At 35.0% G+C, this 23,169-nt stretch overlaps 1 protein-coding gene and 1 pseudogene across 5 annotated transcripts in view; one reads left to right on the top strand and one right to left on the bottom strand.

Moving 5' to 3' along the window:
- Positions 1–23,169, bottom strand: part of BRIP1 (BRCA1 interacting helicase 1) — a 194,270-nt gene that overhangs the window by 87,176 nt on the left and 83,925 nt on the right. For all 5 annotated transcript variants that reach the window (XM_059907199.1, XM_059907202.1, XM_059907198.1 and 2 more), the window contains 3 exons: positions 22,978–23,143; positions 22,707–22,847; positions 16,250–16,411 (listed from right to left, as the gene is read on the bottom strand). In XM_059907199.1, the coding sequence (XP_059763182.1) occupies positions 16,250–16,411; positions 22,707–22,847; positions 22,978–23,143 (469 nt within the window). The remainder of the gene's footprint in view (positions 1–16,249; positions 16,412–22,706; positions 22,848–22,977; positions 23,144–23,169) is intronic.
- Positions 18,702–19,221, top strand: LOC132355267 (protein tyrosine phosphatase type IVA 1-like; annotated as a pseudogene).

Below are 23,169 nucleotides of genomic sequence, written 5' to 3'. Positions count from 1 at the left end.
AAATATATCTTTTATTTGTAACTTTTTGTCTCCTGTATCATTTAGAAGACAAATGCATAAAGCAATAATTATAAATCTGTTTTGACAGGCATACAGTGTATAAATATGTAACTTTTATGACAAGGATAGCACAAAGAAAGTGGGACATAATATAGCTATAGAAGATCTAAGTTTTAACATACTATTGAAATTAAGTTAGTATCAATTCAAACTACATTGTATAAATTGTTTATTGTAATTCCCAGGACAACCATTAAGAAAATAACTCAAAAATATATAGGAAAAGAAATGCTAATGAAATTAAAAGAGCACACTAGAAAAATTTAAATGGCACACTAGAAAATATATATCTAACAGAAAAGAAGGTAGTAATGGAGGAATAGAGGGAGAGAAAGATAACATACAGAAAACAAATAGCAAAGTGGCAGATCTAAAAATTACCTTATCAATAATTACATTAAATTTAAATGGAGCAAACACTCTAAAAAGGCAGAGACTAGCAGAACAGACTTTTTTAAATGATCCAACTACATGCTATCTACAAAAGACAAACTTTAAATTCAAAGATACAAACAGATTGAAAGTAAAAGGAATATCATTCATCTATAAAAGGGAATAAAGTATTGATTCATCTTACAACACAGATGAACCATGAAAACATTATGCTAAGTGAAGAAGCCACACACAAAAGGCCACATATTGTATGATTCCATTTACATGAAACATCCGGAAAAGGAAAATCAATAGAAACAGAAAGTAGGACATTTAAGTATGCAATGTTTATTATAATAAAGCCAGCACTTTTTAAATTTTACTTAAATTTTCACTTATTTAGAAAATGTACTTTTACTAGGAAGCTATGTTACAATTGTCATTTTTAAGATATTTTTACTGTTATAAGACAAAGTGAACATACACTAAAAAAAAAAATGTATCTATGGTAAAATCAATAGCAGTGCTAGCAAAAGTAACTTTTGAAAATGAGCATCAGAACTGATACTCAAAGGGTATCAGAGTATCAGAAAGTAAAAAGATGCTTTTAAACAAGATTAAGATAAAAACCATTAGTGTACAAGTCATCAATCTGTCTACATTAAGATGTAAAAAGGCCTGGGATCTGTTATCTTATCAAAGACAAAGTATCCAACAAAGAGAAAAGGGCTAATGCCTATAAACTTCAGTTGATTTATCATCACAGCTACTGATGTTTCTATGGAAGCTGTTTACTATGTCACTGTAATTAGATATGTTTTAAAATTGTGAGTTATACATCTGTAAAGCAATAATAATACTTTATTGGGACTTCCCTAGTGGCACAGTGGTTAAGAATCCACGTGCCAATGCAGGGGACACAGGTTTGATCCCTAGTCCGGAAGGATCCCACATGCCGCGGAGCAGTTAAACCCATGGGCCACAACTATTGAGACTGCGCTCTGGAGCCTGCGAGCCACAACTACTGAGCCTGCATGCCACAACTACTGAAGCCCACATGCCTAGAGCCTGTGCTCTGCAACAAGAGAAACCACTGCAATGAGAAGCACGTGCACCGCAATGAAGAGTAGCCCCTGCTCACCGCAACTAGAGAAAGCCCACATGCAACGAAGACCCAATGCAACTAAAAATAAATAATAAATAAAATAAATAAATTTTAAAAAACATTAAAAAAATACTTCATCAATTATTCCCATTATGTCATAATTATGGATTGGTATCTAATATTAGATGTTAATAGCATTCTAGTCTTAATATTGTATATATAGACATATTATTCATTAATTAAAAATAGAATTTCATTATTTTGTTTACCATTTTAAAATCTTATAACATCTTTCCCTCCCTTTTTTTTTTTTTTTTTGGGTTGATAATTTGCTTTAGTTGAACTCTTGCCTGCCTCTTGCACCTACATTATTAAACATTCTAGACTTCATGAAGGTGAAGTAGAAGCTTGTTGGGAATATAAACTATAACGTAAGATTGGATTAACTAAAAACTCATGGCATGTCAATTTGTATAAATAATTCAACATTCATTTTACAAGTGAATTTGAACTACATTCAAACACAGATTTTCATATCAAAAAGTTAATTTTTCAGCTATTTATTTACAGTAGAATACCAGCTAACCTAATGAAAAGCAGAATGTATCTATTTATGTACTTCTGTTAAAGGCAAAGTGGTAAGGGCACTGTTTCATTGTTGGTTTAACTACCTAATTTTACTGAAGGATACAAAAACAATGCGTAATATAGACACACACCCTATTCCTGTGTGGGAAAATCCTATATTATCCTTTCCAGATAAATATATTTTAATTATTATTATTATTTTTTAATTTTTGGGTGCATGGTGTAGCATGAGGGATCTTAGTTCCCCAACGAGGGACTGAACCTTTGCCCCCTACAGTGGAAGTGCAGAGTCTGAACCACTGGACCGTCAGGGAAGTCCCTATCTTAATTAAATTTTAATCAGATTTGCAATGAGAATTTTTATTTCTTCTGTTTTATTTGAGTTGATGTTTTGCTGTTTAGAAAAGCAATTTTATTGAGGTATAATTTACACATAACAAAATACAACCATTTTAAGCAAACAGCTCAATGAGTTCTGACAAATGCATGTCCCCAAGAAACTCCTACCATAATCAAAATATGGAACATTTACGTTTCCCCCAAAAGTTCTTTTGTGCCCTGTTATGGGCTGAGTTGTTCTTCCCCAAAATTCATATGTTAAAGCCCTAACCCCCAGTACCTCAGAATGTGACTATATTTGGAGATAAGCTCTTTGAAGAGGTGATTTTAGTTATGTTTTAGCTTTTATGTTTAGGTATGTGATCATTTTTGAGTTAATTTTTATAAGGTTATAAAAGGTTATAAGGTATCAGTATTCATTTTATCCCAAATGGATATACAAGTATTCTGTTTCTTGAGAAGACTGCCACTTCTCCATTAAATTACCTTGACATCTTTGTCAAAAGTCTGTTGACCATACATATATACATGTGGATCTATTTCTGGACTCTGTTTTGTTCCACTGATGTACACATGAACAACATGGGCTTGAACTGCTTCATACTTAAGTATGCAGATTTTTTTCCAGTAAATACATACTACAGTACTACACAATCAGTGGTTGATTGACTCTGAGGATACAGGACCACAGACACGAAGGGCCAATTGTAAAGTGATAGCAAATTTCTGACTGCTCAGAAAGTTGGTGCCCCAACCCCCACATTGTTCAAGGGTCAACTGTATTGTCTATTCTTATACCCATACCCAACCCTTGAATTTTGTAGCTTTACAGTAAATCTTGAAACCAAGTATTCCACAACTTCTAGCTTTCTCTTTATTTATTTTTCTAAGTTAAAAAAATCAAAGTAATTGCATTTTTGTGTGCATTATAGAATCGTATCAATTTCTAAAGAAAAAGCCTATTGAAATTTTTATTTTTATACTAAGATTGGCTTGAGTGTACAGATAAATTTCAGGAAAATAGACACCTTAGCAATACTGAGACTTCCAACTCATGAACATGGCATGTCTCCACATTTATATAGATTTTTATATGTAGGCTTTAATTTCTCTCAGCAATGTGTTATACTTTTTAGTGTTCAGGTCATGCATGTCATGCACATAATTTCATGCTTTTTAAGTGTTTTTAAGTGGTATTGTTTTAAGTTTTATTTTCCAATAGTTCATTACTAGTATAGACATACAATCTGTTTATGTATATTGACTTTCTCTAGACTGAGAGGTTGCTACGTTCAGTTATTAATTCTAATAGCTTTTTGGTAGATTTGTTAGGATTTTCTAAGTACACAATCACAATGTCTGACCAAAAACAATTTTACTTCTTTTCAAATCTTTATATCTTTTATTTCCTTTTCTTGCCTTACTGCACTGAATACAACGTTGAATGCAAGCAGTGAGAATGGATATCTGTGCCTAGTTAGGCAAAAAAGCATTCAGTCTTACAACATTAAGCAGGATGTTAGCTCTAAGTTTTTCATAGATTCCCCTTTATCAGGTTGTTCTCTGTTTACTAAGAGTTTACATCATAAATTGGCACTGAATTTGTAAAATGCTTTACCTGAAATTTTAGATAAACATGTACTTTTTCTAATTTATCCTGTTGTGGTAAATTATAATGCTTGATTTTTAAAGACTGAACAATTATTGGCTCCCCAGAATGAATCCCACTTGGTCACTATGTATGATCCTTTTTATATTAATGGATTAAATTTACCAATTTTTTGCTAAAGACTTTTAGGACTGTGTTGGTCTACAATTTTGTTTTTTGTAATGTCCTTGTTTGGCTCTGATATCAGAGTTATGCTTGCTTGATGAGTTGGGAAGTGTTCCTTCTTCCTCTATTTTTTGAGTTTGTGTATTTTTTTTTTTGATATTTATTTATTTGGTTGCACAGGGTCTTAGTTGCAGCAGGTGGGCTCCTTAGTTGCGGCTCGTGGGGTCCTTAGTTGTGGCATGTGAACTCTTAGTTGCGGCATGCATTTGGGATCTAGTTCCCTGACCAGGGATTGAACCTGGGCTCCCTGCATTGGGAGCGTGGAGTCTTATCCACTGCGCCACCAGGGAAGTCCCCCAAATGTGTGTATTCTTGATAGAATTCAGCAATGAAGACATCTGAGCCTACACTTCTCCTTGTTGAAAAATTTGAATTACTACTTTAATTTTTTCAACAGATATTTTATTTGAATTACCTGGTTCTTGTTGAGTCAATTTTCAAAATCCATGTCTTTCAAGGAATTTGTCTATTTCATATAAGGTGTTTAACTGCTTGGCATAAAGTTTTTTGTTTTGTTTTTTTAACATCTTTATTGGAGTATAATTGCTTTACAATGGTGTGTTAGTTTCTGCTTTACAACAGTGAATCAGCTATACATATACATATATCCCCATATCTCCTCCCTCCGGCATCTCCCTCCCAGCCTCCCTATCCCACCCCTCTAGATGGTCACAAAGCACTGAGCTGATCTCCCTGTGCTATGTGGTTGCTTCCCATTAGCTATCTATTTTACATTTGGTAGTGTATATATGTCCATGCCACTCTCTCACTTCGTCCCTGGCATGAAGTTTTTGAAATTATTTCTCTATTATCTTTTTAACTCAACAGAATCTGTAACAATGTTCCCTCTTAATTCCTAATATTGGTAACATTTATTCTATTTATTTATTTATTTATTCTTAATTGTCTTGTTAAGTTTTTAATTTTATTAGTATATTTTAATAATGACTACAGCTCTTAGTTTCATTTATTTGTTTCTATTATTTATCAGTTTTCTGTTTTATTGATTTTTGCTCTTACTTATTTCCTTCTCTTTGTGTTTATTTTCCTCTTTTTTTAATAGATAATGTGGAAACTTAGATTATAATTTTAAGATCTTTCTCTTTTTTTTCTAATAAGCATTAAAAGCTATAAAAGCAAGCAAGAGAGAAACAACTCAACACATACAAGGATCCTCAATAAGATCATAAGCTCACTTCTCATCAGAAACCTTGGAGGCCAGGAAGCAGTGGGATGACATATTTAAAGTGCTGAAGAAAAAACTATCACCTGAGAATTCTACATCTGACAAAACTGTCCTTCAAATATGAGAAAGAAATTATGACATATCCAGATAAACAAAAGCTGAGAGAGTTCATTACACTAGATTTTCCCTACAAGAAATGCTAAAGGGAGTCCTTCATTATGAAATGAAAGGATTCAAGACAGTAACTTAAGACCATATAATGGTATAATAAACATCTCCAGTAAAGGTAAATATATGGGCAAATACAAAGCCACTATTATTGTAATTTTGGTTTATGACTCTATTTTTAATTTTCTACAGGATTTAAAAGGCAAATGCATAAAAATTATTATAATCCCAAGTTATCAGGAACACATGTATAAAGAAGTAATTTGTAACATCAGTAACATAACGGGGAAGATGGAGCTGTCTACAAGTGGAGTATTTGTACACAAATGAAGTTAAGTTGGTATCAATTCAAATCAGACTGCTATAGGAACATGAAAAGATGCTCAGCATCACTAATTATTAGAGAAATGCAAATCAAAACTACAATGAGGTACCACCTCACACCAGTCAAAATGGCCATCATCAAAAAATCTACAAATAACAAATGCTGGAGAGGGTGTGGAGAAAAGGGAACCCTCCTACACTGTTGGTGGGAATGTAAGTTGGTGCAGCCACAATGGAAAACAGTACAGAGGTTCCTCAGAGAACTAAAACTAGAGTTGACATATGATACAGCAAGCCCGCTCCTGGGCATATATCCAGACAAAACTATAATTCAAAAAGATACCTGCACCCCTATGTTCATAGCAGAACTATTCACAATAGCCAAGACACAGAAACAACCTAAATGTCCATCGACAGATGAATGGATTAAGATGTGGTACGTATATACAATGGACTACTCAGCCATAAAAAAGAATGAAATAATGCCATTTGCAGCAACATGGATGGACCTAGAGATTATCGTACTAAGTGAAGTAACTCAGAAAGAGAAAGACAAATACCATAGGATATCACTTACATGTGGAATCTAAAATATGACACAAATGAACTTATCTATGAAACAGAAACAGACTCACAGACATAGAGAACAGACTTGTGGTTGCCAAGTGTGGTGGGGGGAGGGATGGATCAGGAGTTTGGGATGAGCAGATGCAAACTATTATATGCAGAATGGATAAACAACAAGGTCCTACTGCATAGCACAGGGAACTATATTCAATATACTGTGATTAACCATAATGAAAAAGAATATGAAAAAATATACATACACACACACACACACACACACACACACACATAACTGAATCACTTTGCTATACAGCAGAAATTAACACAACACTGTAAAGCAACTATACTTCAATAACATAAATTAAAAAAAATCAGACTGTTATAACTTTAGGATGTTATAGGCAATCCCCATGTTAGCCACAAAAAAAAAACCCTATGAAATATACATGAAAGAATATGAGAAAAGAATCAAAATGTGTAACTATAAAAAAATCAACCAAACAAAAAAGATAATGATGGAGGAAATGTGAGGTACATAATAGTTGTAAAACATACAGAAAACAATAAAATGGCTGAAGTCTTTTCTTATCATTTATTACTTTAAAAATAAGTGAATTAAACTCTCCAATCAAAAAGCAGACATTGGCAGAATGGATTAAAAAATATATACGGTCCAACTATATGTTGACTACAAGAGATTCACTTTATTAACAGGTTCAAACTACTATATATAAAATAGATAAGCAACAAGGATTTACTGTTTAGCAGTACTAAACAGTAGTACTGTTTCCAGCAGAGTACTGGGAATTATACCCAACATCTTGTAATAACCTATAATGGAATATAATCTGTAAAAACCCAAGTCACTGTGTTGTATACCTGAAACTAACGCAATACTGTAAATCAATTATAGCTCAATTTAAAAAAGAGACAGAGATTCACTTTAGATCTAAAGATGTGAAGGTGAAAAGTAAAAGGATGGAAAAAGAGATTCCATGCAAATGATTACCAAAAGAAAGGTAGGATGCCATTACTAATATGAGACAAATACACCAAAAATTGTTACAAGGGACAAAGGATACTATATATTGATAAAATGGTCAATTCGGAAGAACATATAACAATTGTAAACAAAACCAAAACCAGAGCACCCAAGACATATGAAGCACATAATGACAGAGTTGAAGGGAGAAACTGATAATTCTACAATAACAGTTGGAGATTTCAATACCCCATTTCCAATAATGCATATAAACTGGACAGAGATAAATAAGGAAATAGAGAACTTGAACAACACTGTAAAGCAACTGGACCTAACAGACATATATAGCACCCCACCAAACAACAGGAGAATACACATTTTCCCCAAATGCACATGGAACATTTTCCAGGAGAGACCACATGTTAGTCCACAAAACAAGTCTTAATAAAAGACTGTAATCATACAAAATGTCTTTTCTGATCACAATGGAATAAAACAAGTAATAAATAACAGAAAGAAAACTAGAAAATTCAAATGTAAGAAAATCAAACACACTTTTTAAGCAACCAATATGTCAAAGAAGAAATCACAAGAGAAATCAGAAAATACCTTGACAAATATGAAAATGAAAACCAAAACATACCAAAATTTATGGGATGCAAAGAAAGCAGTGCTAAGAGGGAAATTTATATCTGTAATTGCACACTTGAAAAACATTTTAAATCAATAACCTAATATTACACCTTAAGGAACTAGAAAAAGAAGAGCAAACAACCTAAAACTAGCAGAAGCAAAGAAATTGGATAACCTAGACAAAATGGATGAATTCCTAGAAACACGATCTACAAAAACCAAATCATGGAGAAATAGACAATCTGAAGAATTTTAAAGCTAGTAAGAAGATTGAATTAGTAATTAAAAACCTTGTTGATGGGCTTCCCTGGTGGCACAGTGGTTGAGAGTCTGCCTGCCGGTGCGGGGGACGCAGGTTCGAGCCCTGGTCTGGGAGGATCCCACATGCCACGGAGCAACTGGGCCTGTGAGCCACAACTACTGAGCCTGCGCGTCTGGAGCCTGTGCTCCGCAACAAGAGAGGCCGCGATAGTGAGAGGCCCGCGCACCGCGATGAAGAGTGGCCCCCACTCGCCGCAACTGGAGAAAGCCCTCACACAGAAACGAAGACCCAACACAGCCAAAAATAAAAATAATAAATAAGTAATAAATTAAAAATTAAAAAAAAAAAAAAAAAAAAAAAAAAAAAAAAAAACCTTGTTGAAGCCTAACAGAAAATGAAATTGTTCATTTACTCAACTGGGCAATTCCTGGCTCACTTTTTGTGATTGTGATTGGAAACTATAAATATATAAAAAGGTTTTCTTTCTTTTCAATTTTTTTAATTGAAATATAGTTGATTTACATTGTGGTGTTAATTTAAAACATTTTCTTAATGTGCTGAGACCTTGCTTTTCTTTAATTCCAGGCTTAATTATTAGTTTTCCTTAATATAACTTTTGGTGTAGGTGTTCACACTCTGGAATAAATATTGCTTTGTATTAAGAATTTTGAATATGTATATGTCCATTTTTAGACATTCTTATTAAAAAAAAAACCTATGTGATTTAATTTCTTCTGAAAGTAATTCCTTCAATTTATCTACAGGAGAACTAATTTACTGCATCTTTGGCAAACAAAGTATGCGTCTTAGTCCCATTCCAGCTGCTATAACAAAGTGCCAGGAACTGGGTAGCTTATAAACAACAGAAATTTATCATTTACAGTTCTGAACACTGGAAAGTACAAGATCAAGGCACTGGCATGGTCATGTTTGGTGAGGGCCCTCTTCCTGGTTCATAGTGGGTACCTTCTCACTGTGTCCTCACATGGTAGAAAGGACAAGGAATCTCTCTGGAGCCTCTTTTGTAAGTCATTAATCCCATTCATGAGGACTCTATCCTCATGACATAAGCATCTCCCAAAGGCCCCACTTCTTAATGTCATCATCTTTGGGGGTTAGGATTTAAACATATGAAATTTGGGGGGAAACATCAGACCATACCAGTATGTAGAGAGAAGAAGAGCCAAAAGTATCAATATTCCCATTCAAATATATTACTTATGCTAATGTCCTTACATATATAATAACTTCCTATGAAAAAAGCAAAGGGAATGCCACTTCTCTACATTGAAATTTAGCTTAGATTTTCATAAAGTATGATATTACTCTCAGGAATTATATGTGCTTTTAATGCTTTGAGTATTAGGAGGACTAAAATACAAGATATAACTCAATTTAACACAAGAAAATATTATTAAAACTCAGAGCGACTCTAAAAACAAGAAAAAAAATTTTTTTCTACTCAAATACATGAAGTAAAAAGACGGCCAAGAGGAGGTGGAGTCAAGATGGCAGAGTAGGAGGATGCGGAGTTCACATCTCCTCATAACTAGGGCACCTACGAGGCACTGGTGGGGGACCTCAGAAACCTAAGGGGATGGGAGGACCCCCACGCGACCAGGTAGGACGTGGGGGGTAGGGAGGGGGGTGAAGTGCAGGCGAGACCAGACCGGTGCCCCTGAGGGGTAGCTGGGGCAGGGGAAGGGTTCCCATGCTAGGAAGGGCCCACTCACAGTGAGGAGATCAGCGGGGATGGTGAGAGACCTTTGAGAGATCAGAGGACTGGAAGGGCCAGCATTTCCACCTACCCACTCGGACCCCAGGGAGCCTGCTGGGGTCCTGGGCCTGAACCTCCACCCTCTGAGGTCCCCTCCAGCTGTGCTGAGTCCAAGCCCCACCACCAACCCCCAGGACCTTTTCTGGCCACACTGGTCCTGAGCCTAGGCCCCACCCCCCACCTAAACTCCACTCCCCAACAGTCAAAGCATTTTCTGGTCACCCCTTTTATTTTTCCTTTTGTGGTTCTGTTGTGCCTAGTTATTGTTTCATTTATATCTTAATTTTTTCCAGTATATTTTTAACTTTTCCAATTTTATTTTATTTTTTATTCTTTCTTATTGTTCAGCTCTTTTTTTTTTTCTGTGCCGTGCAACTTGGAGAATCTTGGTTCCAGGCCGAGAGTCAGGCCTGAGCTCCTGTGATGGGAGCATCGAGTCCAAACCGCTGGACTAACAGGGAACCTCAGACCCCAGGGAATATTAATCAGAGTGAGGTCTCTCAGAGGTCCTCATCTTGGCTCCAAGACCCAGTTCTACCAAACTAACTGCAGACTCCAGTGCTGGATGACTCAGACCAAACAACCAGCAAGATAGGAACACAACCCCACCCATCAAAAAAAATGAGACGACAAAAAAATATGTTAATAGATGAAGGAGCAAGATAAAAACCTACAAGACCAAATAAATTAAGAGGAAATAGGCAACCTACCTGAAAAAGAATTCAGAGTAATGATAGTAAAAAAGATCCAATATCTTGGAAATAGAATGGAGGCACGGATTGAGAAACTACAAGAAATGTTTAACAAGGTCCAAGAAGAACTAAAGAAAAAACAATGATGAACACCACAATAACTAAAATGAAAAATACCCTAGAAGGAATCAATAGCAGAATAACTGAGGCTGAAGAACGAATAAGTGAGCTGGAAGACAGAATGGTGGAAATAACTGCCAAGGAGCAGAAAAAAAGAAAAAAGAATGAAAAGAAATGAGGATGGTCTCAGAGACCTCTAGGACAACACTAAACGCACTAACATTCGAATCCTAGGGGTCCCAGAAGAAGAGGAGAAAGACAAAGGGTCTGAGAAAATATTTGAAGAGATTATGGTCGAAAACTTCCCTAACATGGGAAAGAAAATAGCCATCCAAGTTCAGGAAGCGCAGAGAGTCCCATACAGCATAAACCCAAGTAGAAACACACCAAGACACATAATAATCAAACGAACAAAAATTAAATTCAAAGAAAAAATATTAAAAGCAGCAAGGAAAAACCAACAAATTACAAGGGAATCCCCATAAGGTTATCAGCTGATTTTTCAGCAGAAACTCTGCAGGCCAGAAGGGAGTGGCAGGACATATTTAAAGTGATGAAAGGGAAAAGCCTACAACCAAGATTACTCTACCCAGCAAGGAACTCATTCAGATTCAACGGAGAAATCAAAATCTTCACAAACAAGCAAAAGCTAAGAGAATTCAGCACCCCCAAACCAGCTTTACAACAAATGCTAAAGGAACTTCTCTAGGCAGGAAACACAAGAGAAGAAAAAGACCCACAAAAAGAAACCCAGAACAATTAAGAAAATGGTAATAGGAACATACATATCGATAACTACCTTGAATGTAAATGGATTAAATGTCCAACCAAAAGACACAAACTGGCTGAATGGATACAGAAAAAGACTCATATATATGCTGTCTTACAAGAGACCCACTTCAGACCTAGGGATACATAACAGACTGAAAGTAGGGGATGGAAAAAGATATTCCATGCAACTGTAAATGAAAGAAAGCTGCAGTAGCAATACTCATATTAGATAAAAGAGACTTTAAAATAAAGACTGTTACAAAAGATAAGGAGGGGCACTACATAATGATTAAGGGATCAAACCAAGAAGAAGATATAACAATTACAAATATTTATGCACCCAACATAGGAGCACCTCAGTATATAAGGCAAATGCTAAAGCCATAAAAGGGGAAATTGACAGTAACACAATAATAGTAGGGGACTTTAACACCCCACTTACACCAATGGACAGATCATCCAGATAGCAAATAAATAAGGAAACACAAGCTTTAAATGACACAACAGACCAGATAGATTTAATTGATATTGATAGGACATTCCACCCAAAAGCAGCAGAACACACTTTCTTCTCAAGTGCACACGGAACATTCTCTAGGACAGATCACATCTTGGGTCACAGATCAAGCCTTGGAAAATTTAAGAAAACTGAAATTGTATCAAGCATCTTTTCTGACCATGACGCTATGAGATTAGAAATCAACCACAGGAAAAAAAACCCATAAATACATGGAGACTAAACAGTGCGCTGCTAAATAACCAAGAGATCACTGAAGAAATCAAAGAGGAATTTTAAAAAATACCTGGAAACAAATGACAATGAAAACACGACAACCCAAAACCTATGGGACGCAGCAAAAGCAGTTCTAAGAGGGAAGTTTATAGCAATTCAACCTCACCTCAAGAAACAAGAAAAATCTCAAATAAACAATCTAACCTTACACCTAAAGCAACTCGAGAAAGAAGAACAAAAAACCCCCAAAGTTAGTAGAAGGAAAGAAATCATAAAGATCAGAGCAGAAATAAATGAAATAGAAACAAAGAAAACAGTAGCAAAGATCAATAAAACTAAAAGTTGGCTCTTTGAGAAGATAAACAAAATTGATAAACCTTTAGCCAGACTCATCAAGAGAAAAAGGGAGAGGACTCAAATCAATAAAATTAGAAATGAAAAAGGAGAAATTACAACTGACACTGCAGAAATACAAAGGATTATAAGAGACTACTACAAGCAACAATATGACAATAAAATGGACAACCTGGAAGAAATGGACAAATTCTTGGAAAGATACAACTTTCCAAGACTGAACCAGGAAGAATTAGAAAATATAAACAGACAAATCACAAGTAATGAAATTGAAACTGTAATTAAAAATCTTTCAACAGACAAAAGTCCAGGAACAGATGACTTCACAGGTGAATTCTATCAAACATTTAGAGAAGACCTAACACCTATACTTCTCAAACTCTTCCAAAAAATTGCAGAGGGAGGAACACTCTCAAACTCGTTCTACGAGGCCACCATCACCCTGATACCAAAACCAGACAAAAATATCACAAAAAAAGAAAATTACAGACCAATATCACTGATGAACATAGACGCAAAAATCCTGAACAAAATACTAGCAAACAGAATCCAACAACACATTAAAAGGATCATACACCATGATCAAGTGGGATTTATCCCAGGGATGTAAGGATTTTCAATATATGCAAACCAATCGATGTGATATACCATATTAACAAATTAGAGAATAAAAACTATATGATCATCTCAATAGATGCAGAAAAAGCTTTTGAGAAAATTCAACACCCATTTATGATAAAAACTCTCCACAAAGTGGGCAAAGAGGGAACCTACCTCAACATAATAAAGGCCATATACAACAAACTCACAGTAAACATCATTCTCAATGGTGAAAACCTGAAAGCATTTCCTCTAAGATCAGGAACACGACAAAGATGTCCACTCTCACCACTATTATTCAACATAGTTTTGGAAGTCCTAGCCATGGCAATCAGAGAAGAAAAAGAAATAAAAGGAATCCAGATTGGAAAAGAAGTAAAACTGTCACTGTTTGCAGATGACATGATACTATACATAGAAAACCCTAAAGATGTCACCAGAAAACAACTAGAGCTAATCAATGAATTTAGTAAAGTTGAGGGATACCAAGTTAATGCACAGAAATCTTTTGCATTCCTATACACTAACAACGAAAGATCAGAAAGAGAAATTAAGGAAACAATCCTATTTACGATCGCAACAAAAAGAATAAAATACCTAGGAATAAACCTACCTAAGGAGGCAAAAGATCTGTACTCAGAAAACTGTAAAACAGTGATGAAAGAAATCAAAGATGACAGAAACAGATGGAGAGATATACCATGTTCTTGGATTGGAAGAATCAATACTGTGCAAATGACTATACTACCCAAAGCATTTTTCACAGAATTAGAACAAAAAATTTTACAATTTGTATGGAAACACAAAAGATCCCGAATAGCCAAAGCAATCTTGAGAAAGAAAAAAGGAGATGGAGGAATCAGGCTCCCTGTCTTCGGACTATACTACAAAGCTACAGTAATCAATACAGTATGGTATTGGCACGGAAACAGAAATATAGATCAATGGTACAGGATAGAAAGCCCAGAGATAAAAGCATGCACCTATGGTAACCTAATCTATGACAAAGGATGCAGATTCTATACAATGCAGAAAAGATAGCCTCTTCAATAAGTGGTGCTGGGAAAACAGGACAGCTACAGGTAAAAGAATGAAATTAGAACACTGCCTAACACCATACACAAAAATAAATTCAAAATGGATTAAAGACCTAAATGTAAGACCGGTCACTACAAAACGCTTAGTGGAAAACATAGGAAGAACACTCTATGACATAAATCATAGCAAGATCTTTTTTAATCCACCTCCTAGAGTAATGAAAATAAAAACAAAAGTAAGCAAATGGGACCTAATTAAACTTAAAAGCTTTTGCACAGCAAAGGAAACCATAAACAAGACGAAAAGACAACCCTCAGAATGGGAGAAAATATTTGCAAATGAAGCAACGGACAAAGGATTAATCTCCAAAATATACAAATAGCTCATGCAGCTCAATTTCAAAAAAATAAACAACCCAATCAAAAAATGGAAGGATGACCTAAATAGACATTTCTCCAAAGAAGACATACAGATGGCCAAGAGGCACATGAAAAGATGCTCAACATCACTAATTAGTAGAGAAATGCAAATCAAAACTACAATGAGGTATCACGTCACACAGGTCAGAATGGCCATCATCAAAAAATCTACAAACAATAAATGCTGGAGACGGTGTGGAGAAAAGGGAACTCTCTTGCACTGTTGGTGGGAATGTAACTGATACAGCCACTATGGAGAACAGTATGGAGGTTCCTTTAAAAACTAAAAATAGAACTACCATATGACCCAGCAGTCCCACAACTGGGCATATACTCTGAGAAAACCATAATTCAAAAGTCACATGTACCCCAGTGTTCACTGCAGCACTATTTACAATAGCCAGGACATGGAAACAACTTAAATTTCCATTGACAAATGAATGGATAAAGAAGATGTGGTACATATATATAATGGAATATTACTCAGCCATAAAAAGGAACGAAACTGGGTCATTTGTAGAGATGTGTATGGACCTAGAGTTTGTCATACAGAGTGAAGTAAGTCAGAAAGAGAAAAACAAATATCATATATTAATGCATGTATGTGGAATCTAGGAAAATGGTACAGATGAACCTAGTTCGAGGGCAAGAATAGAGACGTAGATGTAGAGAATGGACATGTGGACACAGGGAGGGAAAGCAAGGGTGAGATGAACTGGGAGACTAGGTTTGACATAAATACACTACCATGTGTAAAATATTGGGTTGGGCCAACTTAATAGATAGCTAGTGAGAACCTCCGGTATAGCACAGGGAGCTCAACTCCATGCTCTGTGATGACCCAGATGGGTGGGATGGGGGGATGTGGGTGGGAGGGAGGTCAAAGAGGGAGGGGATATATGTATACATATAGCTGATTCTCTTCATTGTACAGCAGAAATTAACACAACATTGTAAAGCAATTATACTCCAAAAAAAACCACGATGGGCAACAAAGAAAGTCTTATTCAGATTACTGAAACATTCAAATAGTGTAATTTATCAAAGTGAAAATAATGCTTTTTCCTTTAACCATGAAAATATCAACCTGCCCCTAAGAATAAAAATCACATATACAAAAATAGCTCTCTTATATAACTAACACTGTTGGAAGACCTTTAGTCTTTTAGACTTTCAAGTAAAACGGTGGTAGAACAATCAGGCAGCATCTTAATAAACAAGTAAAATAATATATGAAGTTTAGGAAACTGTAATTCCCCTGCTGCTTGTGGTGATAATGCCACATGATCTTTTAAAGGCAAAAGAAAAAATAAATATTCCTTTACCTTGTAAGATGGCAGGAAACACAAAATTCCTTGGCTCACAGTCTGGCACACAGATAACACAAGTGCTCCCACTTCATCCTGGAACTCAAATGTTTCCGTGTGCTGGAAGGTAGCACAGAGATTGCGACCCTTGGGGCCTGACCCAATGGTGCCAACCCAAACCTGGAATATAAATATGTCAGTATTAGAGTTATGCTTAAATGAGGCAGGCAAATTAGCATTTAATTTGGGAGCCTTAATTACATGTATGTCAAAAAAAGATCAAGCAATGAGTTTAGAGAAAATTTACTTTTAAATTGTTGGGGATTTTTCCTATTATCTTTAATTAATTATATATAGATTTAATTTATGAAAGTTTTACTTTAGGCAGACCACTGAATTCTCTTAGGATGAAAGAAAAACAGGTTATATTTATGTATTTCCTCAATAGCTTTACAAAATTAAGCAGGTAACATTTTGTTAGATGATAGGAACAAATGAAATGAATAAATCAGAAATGAATCCAAAATAAGAGATGAGGGCTGGTACGATCTGCTATAGTTAAGTCTCTAAGATTCAATTATGACAGGAACTACTGTTTCACAAATTCCCCGATGCTCAAAGATCTATAGTCAGAAAATCAGACCCACCAAATTTTACAGTTATGTGCAATTCCTCTACATTCACATAGGTCTAGCCTTTGTATAGCTAATTTGACTAAGAGAAAGTACAAATTTTATTAGTATTCTAAAGACAATACAAACACTTCAGATTGTTGAAAAATGTAATAGTCTTATATTTGGAAATGATATACAAGATTAGGTACATCTTGCAAGATGACATCTGATGGATACCAGTTTAATCAACTTTAAATCAAATGATCAACTAGTAATAAGACAAACTGACAGTATGTGTTTCTTGATATGATACAATGGGAAGTAACAATATCACTTATATAGTATTCTTACCAAACACTTTAACTTGAATCTTATCATGAGAAAACAATCAGAAAAATCCAGATTATAAAATATTCCTAAGGACAACTGGTGACTTGAATTCTTTAAAAATGTCATGAAAGACAGAAAAAATGGGCAAGAAAACTATTTTAAGGACTAAAGAGACATGAACTGGTGCAGCCACTATGGAAAACTGTATGGAGGTTCCTCAAAAAACTAAAAATAGAAATACCATATCATCCAGCAATTCCAATTCTGGGAGTATATCTGAAGAAAACAAAAACACTAATTTGAAAAGATACATGTACCCCAATATTCATAGTAGTGTTATTTCCAATAGCTAAAGATATGGAAGCAACCTAAATGTCCATCACAGATGAATGGATAAAGAAGATGTGGTATACACACACACACACACACACACACACACACACACACACACACACAATGGAAGAGTACTCAGCCATAAAAAAGAATGAAATCTTGCCATTTGCAACAACATGGATGGACCTGGAGGGTATTAGGCTAAGTGAAATAAGTCAGACAGAGAAAGACAAATACTGTATGTTATCACTTACATGTGGAATCTAAAAAATACAACACAAATGAATATAACAAAACAGAAAAGATTCCCAAATAGAACAAACTAGTGGTTACTAGTGGGGGGAAGGGCAAGATAGGGGTAGGGAATTAAGAGGTACAAACTACTATGTATAAAATAAATAAGCTACAAGGATATATTGTACCGCATAGGGATAATAGCCAATATTTTATAACTTTAAATGGAGTTTTTATAATCTATAAAAACTTTGAATCACTATGTTGTACACCTGAAACTAATATTGTAAATCAACTATACTTCAGTCTAAAATAAGAAAGAAAAAAAAAAACTAAAGAGACTTGAAAACCAAATGCAATATATAATACTTGACTGGATCCTGAATCAAGAATAAGAAAAATAAACAGGTATAAAAGACACATTGGGAGCATTCGGTGCCCTGAGAGTGAAGCTACAAGAGTGGACCTTTCTTGGGATAACCAAACCTACGCCAAGAGAACAGGCTAGAGAGGCAGTTCTGTGGTGTTCTTGGTCACACATTTATGGAGTTTCTGAACGGCAGTGGAGACTACTGCCAGGCACAGCACGACCTCTATGCAGACAAGTGAACTGTAGAAATTCATTACTACTCCACCAAGAAGCCCCCGTAAGAGTGGCTAACCTGGACACAGAAGTGTTGAATTGAAACCCACAGAGCATTTTTTACAAGAGTTCTGACCTGGATGGGGTAAACCTCAGTGCACTTCCTTTCTATTGCCTCAGTATTACTGGATTGAAGAATTGCTGCTTCTTGTTAGGAGGTTCATTTCATTTCCCATTACTCCCAACTTCATACTTGAAAGCACTAAGAATTTCAAGTGGAGTATATTGAAGTAGACTCAGTTTCTTTGCATCATTTCTGTATTCAATTTTTAAAATTCTTTCATAACCCTATTGAGTGTTTTTTAACTAAATTAACATGGCTCAAATGAACTGTCCAGCTCCTGTGGAAGTCACTTACAAGAACATGAGATTTCTCATTACACACAATCCAACTAATGCAACCTTAAACAAATTTATACAGGAACTTAATAAGTATGGTTACCACAATAGTAAGAGTATGTGAAGCAACTTATGACACTACTCTTGTGGAGAAAGAAGGCATCCGTGTTCTCGATTGGCCTTTTGATGATGGTGCACCATCATCTAACCAGATGGTTGATGACTGGTTAAGTCTTGTGAAAATTAAGTTTCATGAAGACCCTGGTTGTTGTATTGCCTTTCATTGTGTTGCAGGCCTTGGGAGAGGTCCAGTGCTTGTCGTCCTAGCATTAATTGAAGGTGGAATGAAATATGAAGATGCAGTACAGTTCATAAGACAAAAGCGGCATGGAGCTTTTAACAGCAATCAACTTTTGTATCTGGAGAAGTATCGTCCTAAAATGTGGCTGTGCTTCAAAGACTCCAATGGTCATAGAAACAACTGTTGCATTCAATAAAACTGGGGTGCCTGATGCCATTGCTTGGAAGTGGAACCTAGACAGACGGAATTTGTCGTACATGTTAGCCAGCACGTTGCCTTGGGAAAGTCTGATGAAACTTCCATAGGAGTGTCAAAAAGCAGTTTTACCAGGCCACAAGCCTGGCAGAATTGCAACCTCTATGTTTGGGTTATGATCAACCTACTTAGCCACTTAGCAAAGGATTCTTTCTGTTCAGCATTTAAAATGTGCTCATCGTTTGTACCAAATGACCTTTCCTGAAATCATGCAGTACTGAGTCATGCCTTTAAATCTGTTTCCATGCCAGAATCTTAGCAGTATATAAGAAATTTAGAAACACTAGGTGCCAAAATACCCAGCACAATACTTGTATATTTTTAGTATGATATAGAACTAAAATCCCAGGAACTATGAAAACTCTGGACCTTATGTGGTTTATTCCTTCCAGCATTTCCAACACAGAAAGTAGGGCCTATGAGGTTATTTGCTCACGATATGTTTACATCTTCCACATTCATACCAGTATACATCAGATTTGCTTGTTTTTTTTTTAATTAACCAAGTCTTACAGTGATTATTTAATGTCTTTCTATAAAACTCATTTTGTGCTGTTATAGAAAATCTACATTGTACGGAAGCACATGTCTTTAATGTCTCCAGACAAAAAAGCCTTACAGTTAATTTTAATGTTTGCACTTTGGGGTGTAACTTACAGGGAGGGCCTGAATAAAGAATGGGAGGGGGCTATTAAGTATTTTTAGTTAAATGTTGCCTTTGTCTTGTGCAGAACATGTAGAATATGTACTTTAATTTAGTAAATATTTTTTGAAAAGGTAGAAATACTTTGTTATTGTAGCTAAAACAATTCTTAATCATAAAATTTCTGAAATTCTTGTAATTTTTTTCAAACTTATCTGAAGTTGAAGTTGTTTACCAACTTATTTTTGTTTGAAGTGTGATTCCCAACCTCTCTTGCCAAAAAAAAAAAAGTGGGTTTCTGCTAATGAATTGAGCAGACATTTAATGTTTTATGTCTTTTGAGCTGTGTAATTTAATATGTGGATACTTGACAATTTGTTTTATTATATAATTGATAAAATGGTGATGAGTATTAACGTTACCTCAACCATATATTTATACTGTCCCGGAACATGTGGTTATAGTTCTGTGGGAGAAATAATTTGTCAGTGTTCACCAGCTTGTAAAAATCTAGTGTGAGAGCTTAAACATTAAATGATGAAATGTATTTATCATCAAAAAAAAAACAAAGACACATTGGGAATATCTGGAAAAATATAGATTCTATTGTATCAATATTAAATTGCTTGGATACGATCATGATACTGTGGTTATGCAAGATTATGTACTTGTTCTTGGGAGAAACATGCTAAACTAATTAAGGGCAAGGTGTCACTATGTCTACAAATTACTTTCTAATACCATAACCAAAATTAATGTAATCATCAACATTTTGCAATATTACTCTTCTCTTTCTTTGTCTCATATATATACAGATGCAAAATGTTAAAAACTGATGAATCTAGGTTAAGGGTATAAAGATATTCACTATATTAATACTATTTTTTCCATTTTTCAAGTTATAATTTTTTAAATAAAAATTTGGGGTGATCAATGAATGAATGAACAAACAAAATGTGACACACACACACACACACACACACACACACACAACTGGAATATTAGCCTTAAAAAGGAAGGAAATTCTGATTCATGTTACAACAAGGATGAACCTTGAAGACACCAGGCTAAGTGAAATAAACTAATCACAAAAACCTTGTGATTCCACTTACATGAGGTATTTAGAATAGTCAAATTCATAAAAACAAAAAGTGGAATGGTGGTTACCAGGGGCTGAGAGGAGGGGGGAATGGAGAATTGTTGTTTAAGAATAGAATTTCAGTGTTGCTAGATGAAAAAGCTCTAGAGATTGGTTATATACAACAGTGTGAATATACTTAACAAAACTGAACTATACACGTAAAAATGGTTAAGATGGTAAATTTTACAACATGTGTTTTTTACCACAATTAAAATAAAAAATAAACTTTTTAAAAGTTGGGGGAAATATTATAACAGAATCCAGCTGAACTAACATTATTATTATTGTTAATTATTATTTAGCGACATTACAGGTTAAACGGGCTTTTGTGCACTAGATTGAGAACATAGAACCTATAATAACATTCTTTTGAAAAAATACATGCTGAATTTACTAATAACTTCCCATATATATATGAACCTCTAAGGAAAATATCGTGAAAATGTGCAAAATATATTTTTCCTTTGCTATACTGCTTATAGCAATGTTTCTACACAGGAGCATTCTGGATTTTGGAAAGCACAACCCTTGGTTATATAGGAGTTTAGCATTCAAGGCTCTCACCTACTAAATGCCAGTAATTTCCAAAAATACTTCTTGGTTGAAAACTACAGCTCTTTATAAAGAACTAGAATTGTATTAGGCCCACAGGTGGTATTAAGCATGTAGCTAACCACTTTAAATTACTTCCTAAAAAGAAATAGCAGACTGACAAATGACAATTCAAACATTCTTAGGAAAATTAAAGTAACATTTACATGGTATTGTTATAAAAAATTAGAATCTGGGCTTCCCTGGTGGCACAGTGGTTAAGAATCTGCCTGCCAATGCAAGGGACAAAGGTTCGAGCCCTGGTCCAGGAAGATCCCACATGCCGCAGAGCAACTAAGCCCGTGTGCCACAACTACTGAGCCTGTGCTCTAGAGCCCACAAGCCACAACTACTGATGCCTGTGCGCCTAGAACCCGTGCTCCACAACAAGAGAAGCCTGCACACCGCAACGGAGAAGCCCCCGCTCACCGCAACTAGAGAAGCCCACGCACAGCAACAACGACCCAACACAGCCAAAAATAAAAACAAACAAACGAATAAATAAATAAATAAATAAATAATAAAATTAAAATCTTAAGTCACAGGACTCATAAGAATACTTTTAATTCATTTCAGATATTCAAACGTGCTGAACACTTGCTAACTAATACCAGGTATTAATCTAGGTGCAGTGGAAAGATGAGGACGTAAAAATTAGAATAAGGATATACCATAGTCTAATGGAAAAGAAAAACACAAATGATTAAACAATCAGGAACTACAGTAAAAAAAAAAAGTTGAATTTTTGTTTTCTTTTTAATTTTCATTAAAAAACTTAAAACTTATTTAAATAAGGAAATTGCAATACAGTCTTTGCCTTGAAAGTGTATATTTTTACTCACTGGGTTGAAGGAATGCTATTTATTGGTATTTCCTTTTGTTGACACTACCAAGCAGCTGACAAATTTTCCTTTATTCTAAAACTGAAATGTTGACTTTCCTATCAGGATTTGTTTTGCCAGTACTTCAGTTACCTTTTAATTTGTTTATAATTTTACTGAGGTAAAAAGACTAAGAGCCTTCAAAAAAAGACAACAACAAAAAACCTAACCTGTGAGTTATTAATGACATGATTAGCCTCCAGTTGGATAGTAAATGTAACACCAAGTTCTGATGAAAAGGATTTCATTGGTGATAATGTCCCAGATGTCAAAACAATCGTCCAAACCTTGCCATTAATATCTGAAAAGGCCTAAAAGGAAACAACATTAGATACATAAAATCATCTTTAAAACAGTCAAAAAAAACAGTCAAGCACATTTATTTAATTGTTGGTATTGAGCAAGAAGACAGAATTCTCATTTACAGCATGATATGCTTACCACAGCTGGATTTAAGCACCAAAAATTCAGCACATGAACTGCTGTTTTCTCTCGTAAACGTTTCTTATTTTTTGGTAGAACCAAGAACCCATTTTTATCTGAAGTATCAGTCTGATTTATCCAAGAATAAGTCTGTTGAATAGCGACTTTATAATCATCTGCAAATCTAAATGAAAATAAAATGGTAATTAA

The sequence above is a fragment of the Balaenoptera ricei genome, chromosome 20, assembly GCF_028023285.1.
Source record: "Balaenoptera ricei isolate mBalRic1 chromosome 20, mBalRic1.hap2, whole genome shotgun sequence".
Taxonomy (NCBI): domain Eukaryota; kingdom Metazoa; phylum Chordata; class Mammalia; order Artiodactyla; family Balaenopteridae; genus Balaenoptera; species Balaenoptera ricei.
This window is presented reverse-complemented; position numbering and strand designations above follow the sequence as displayed.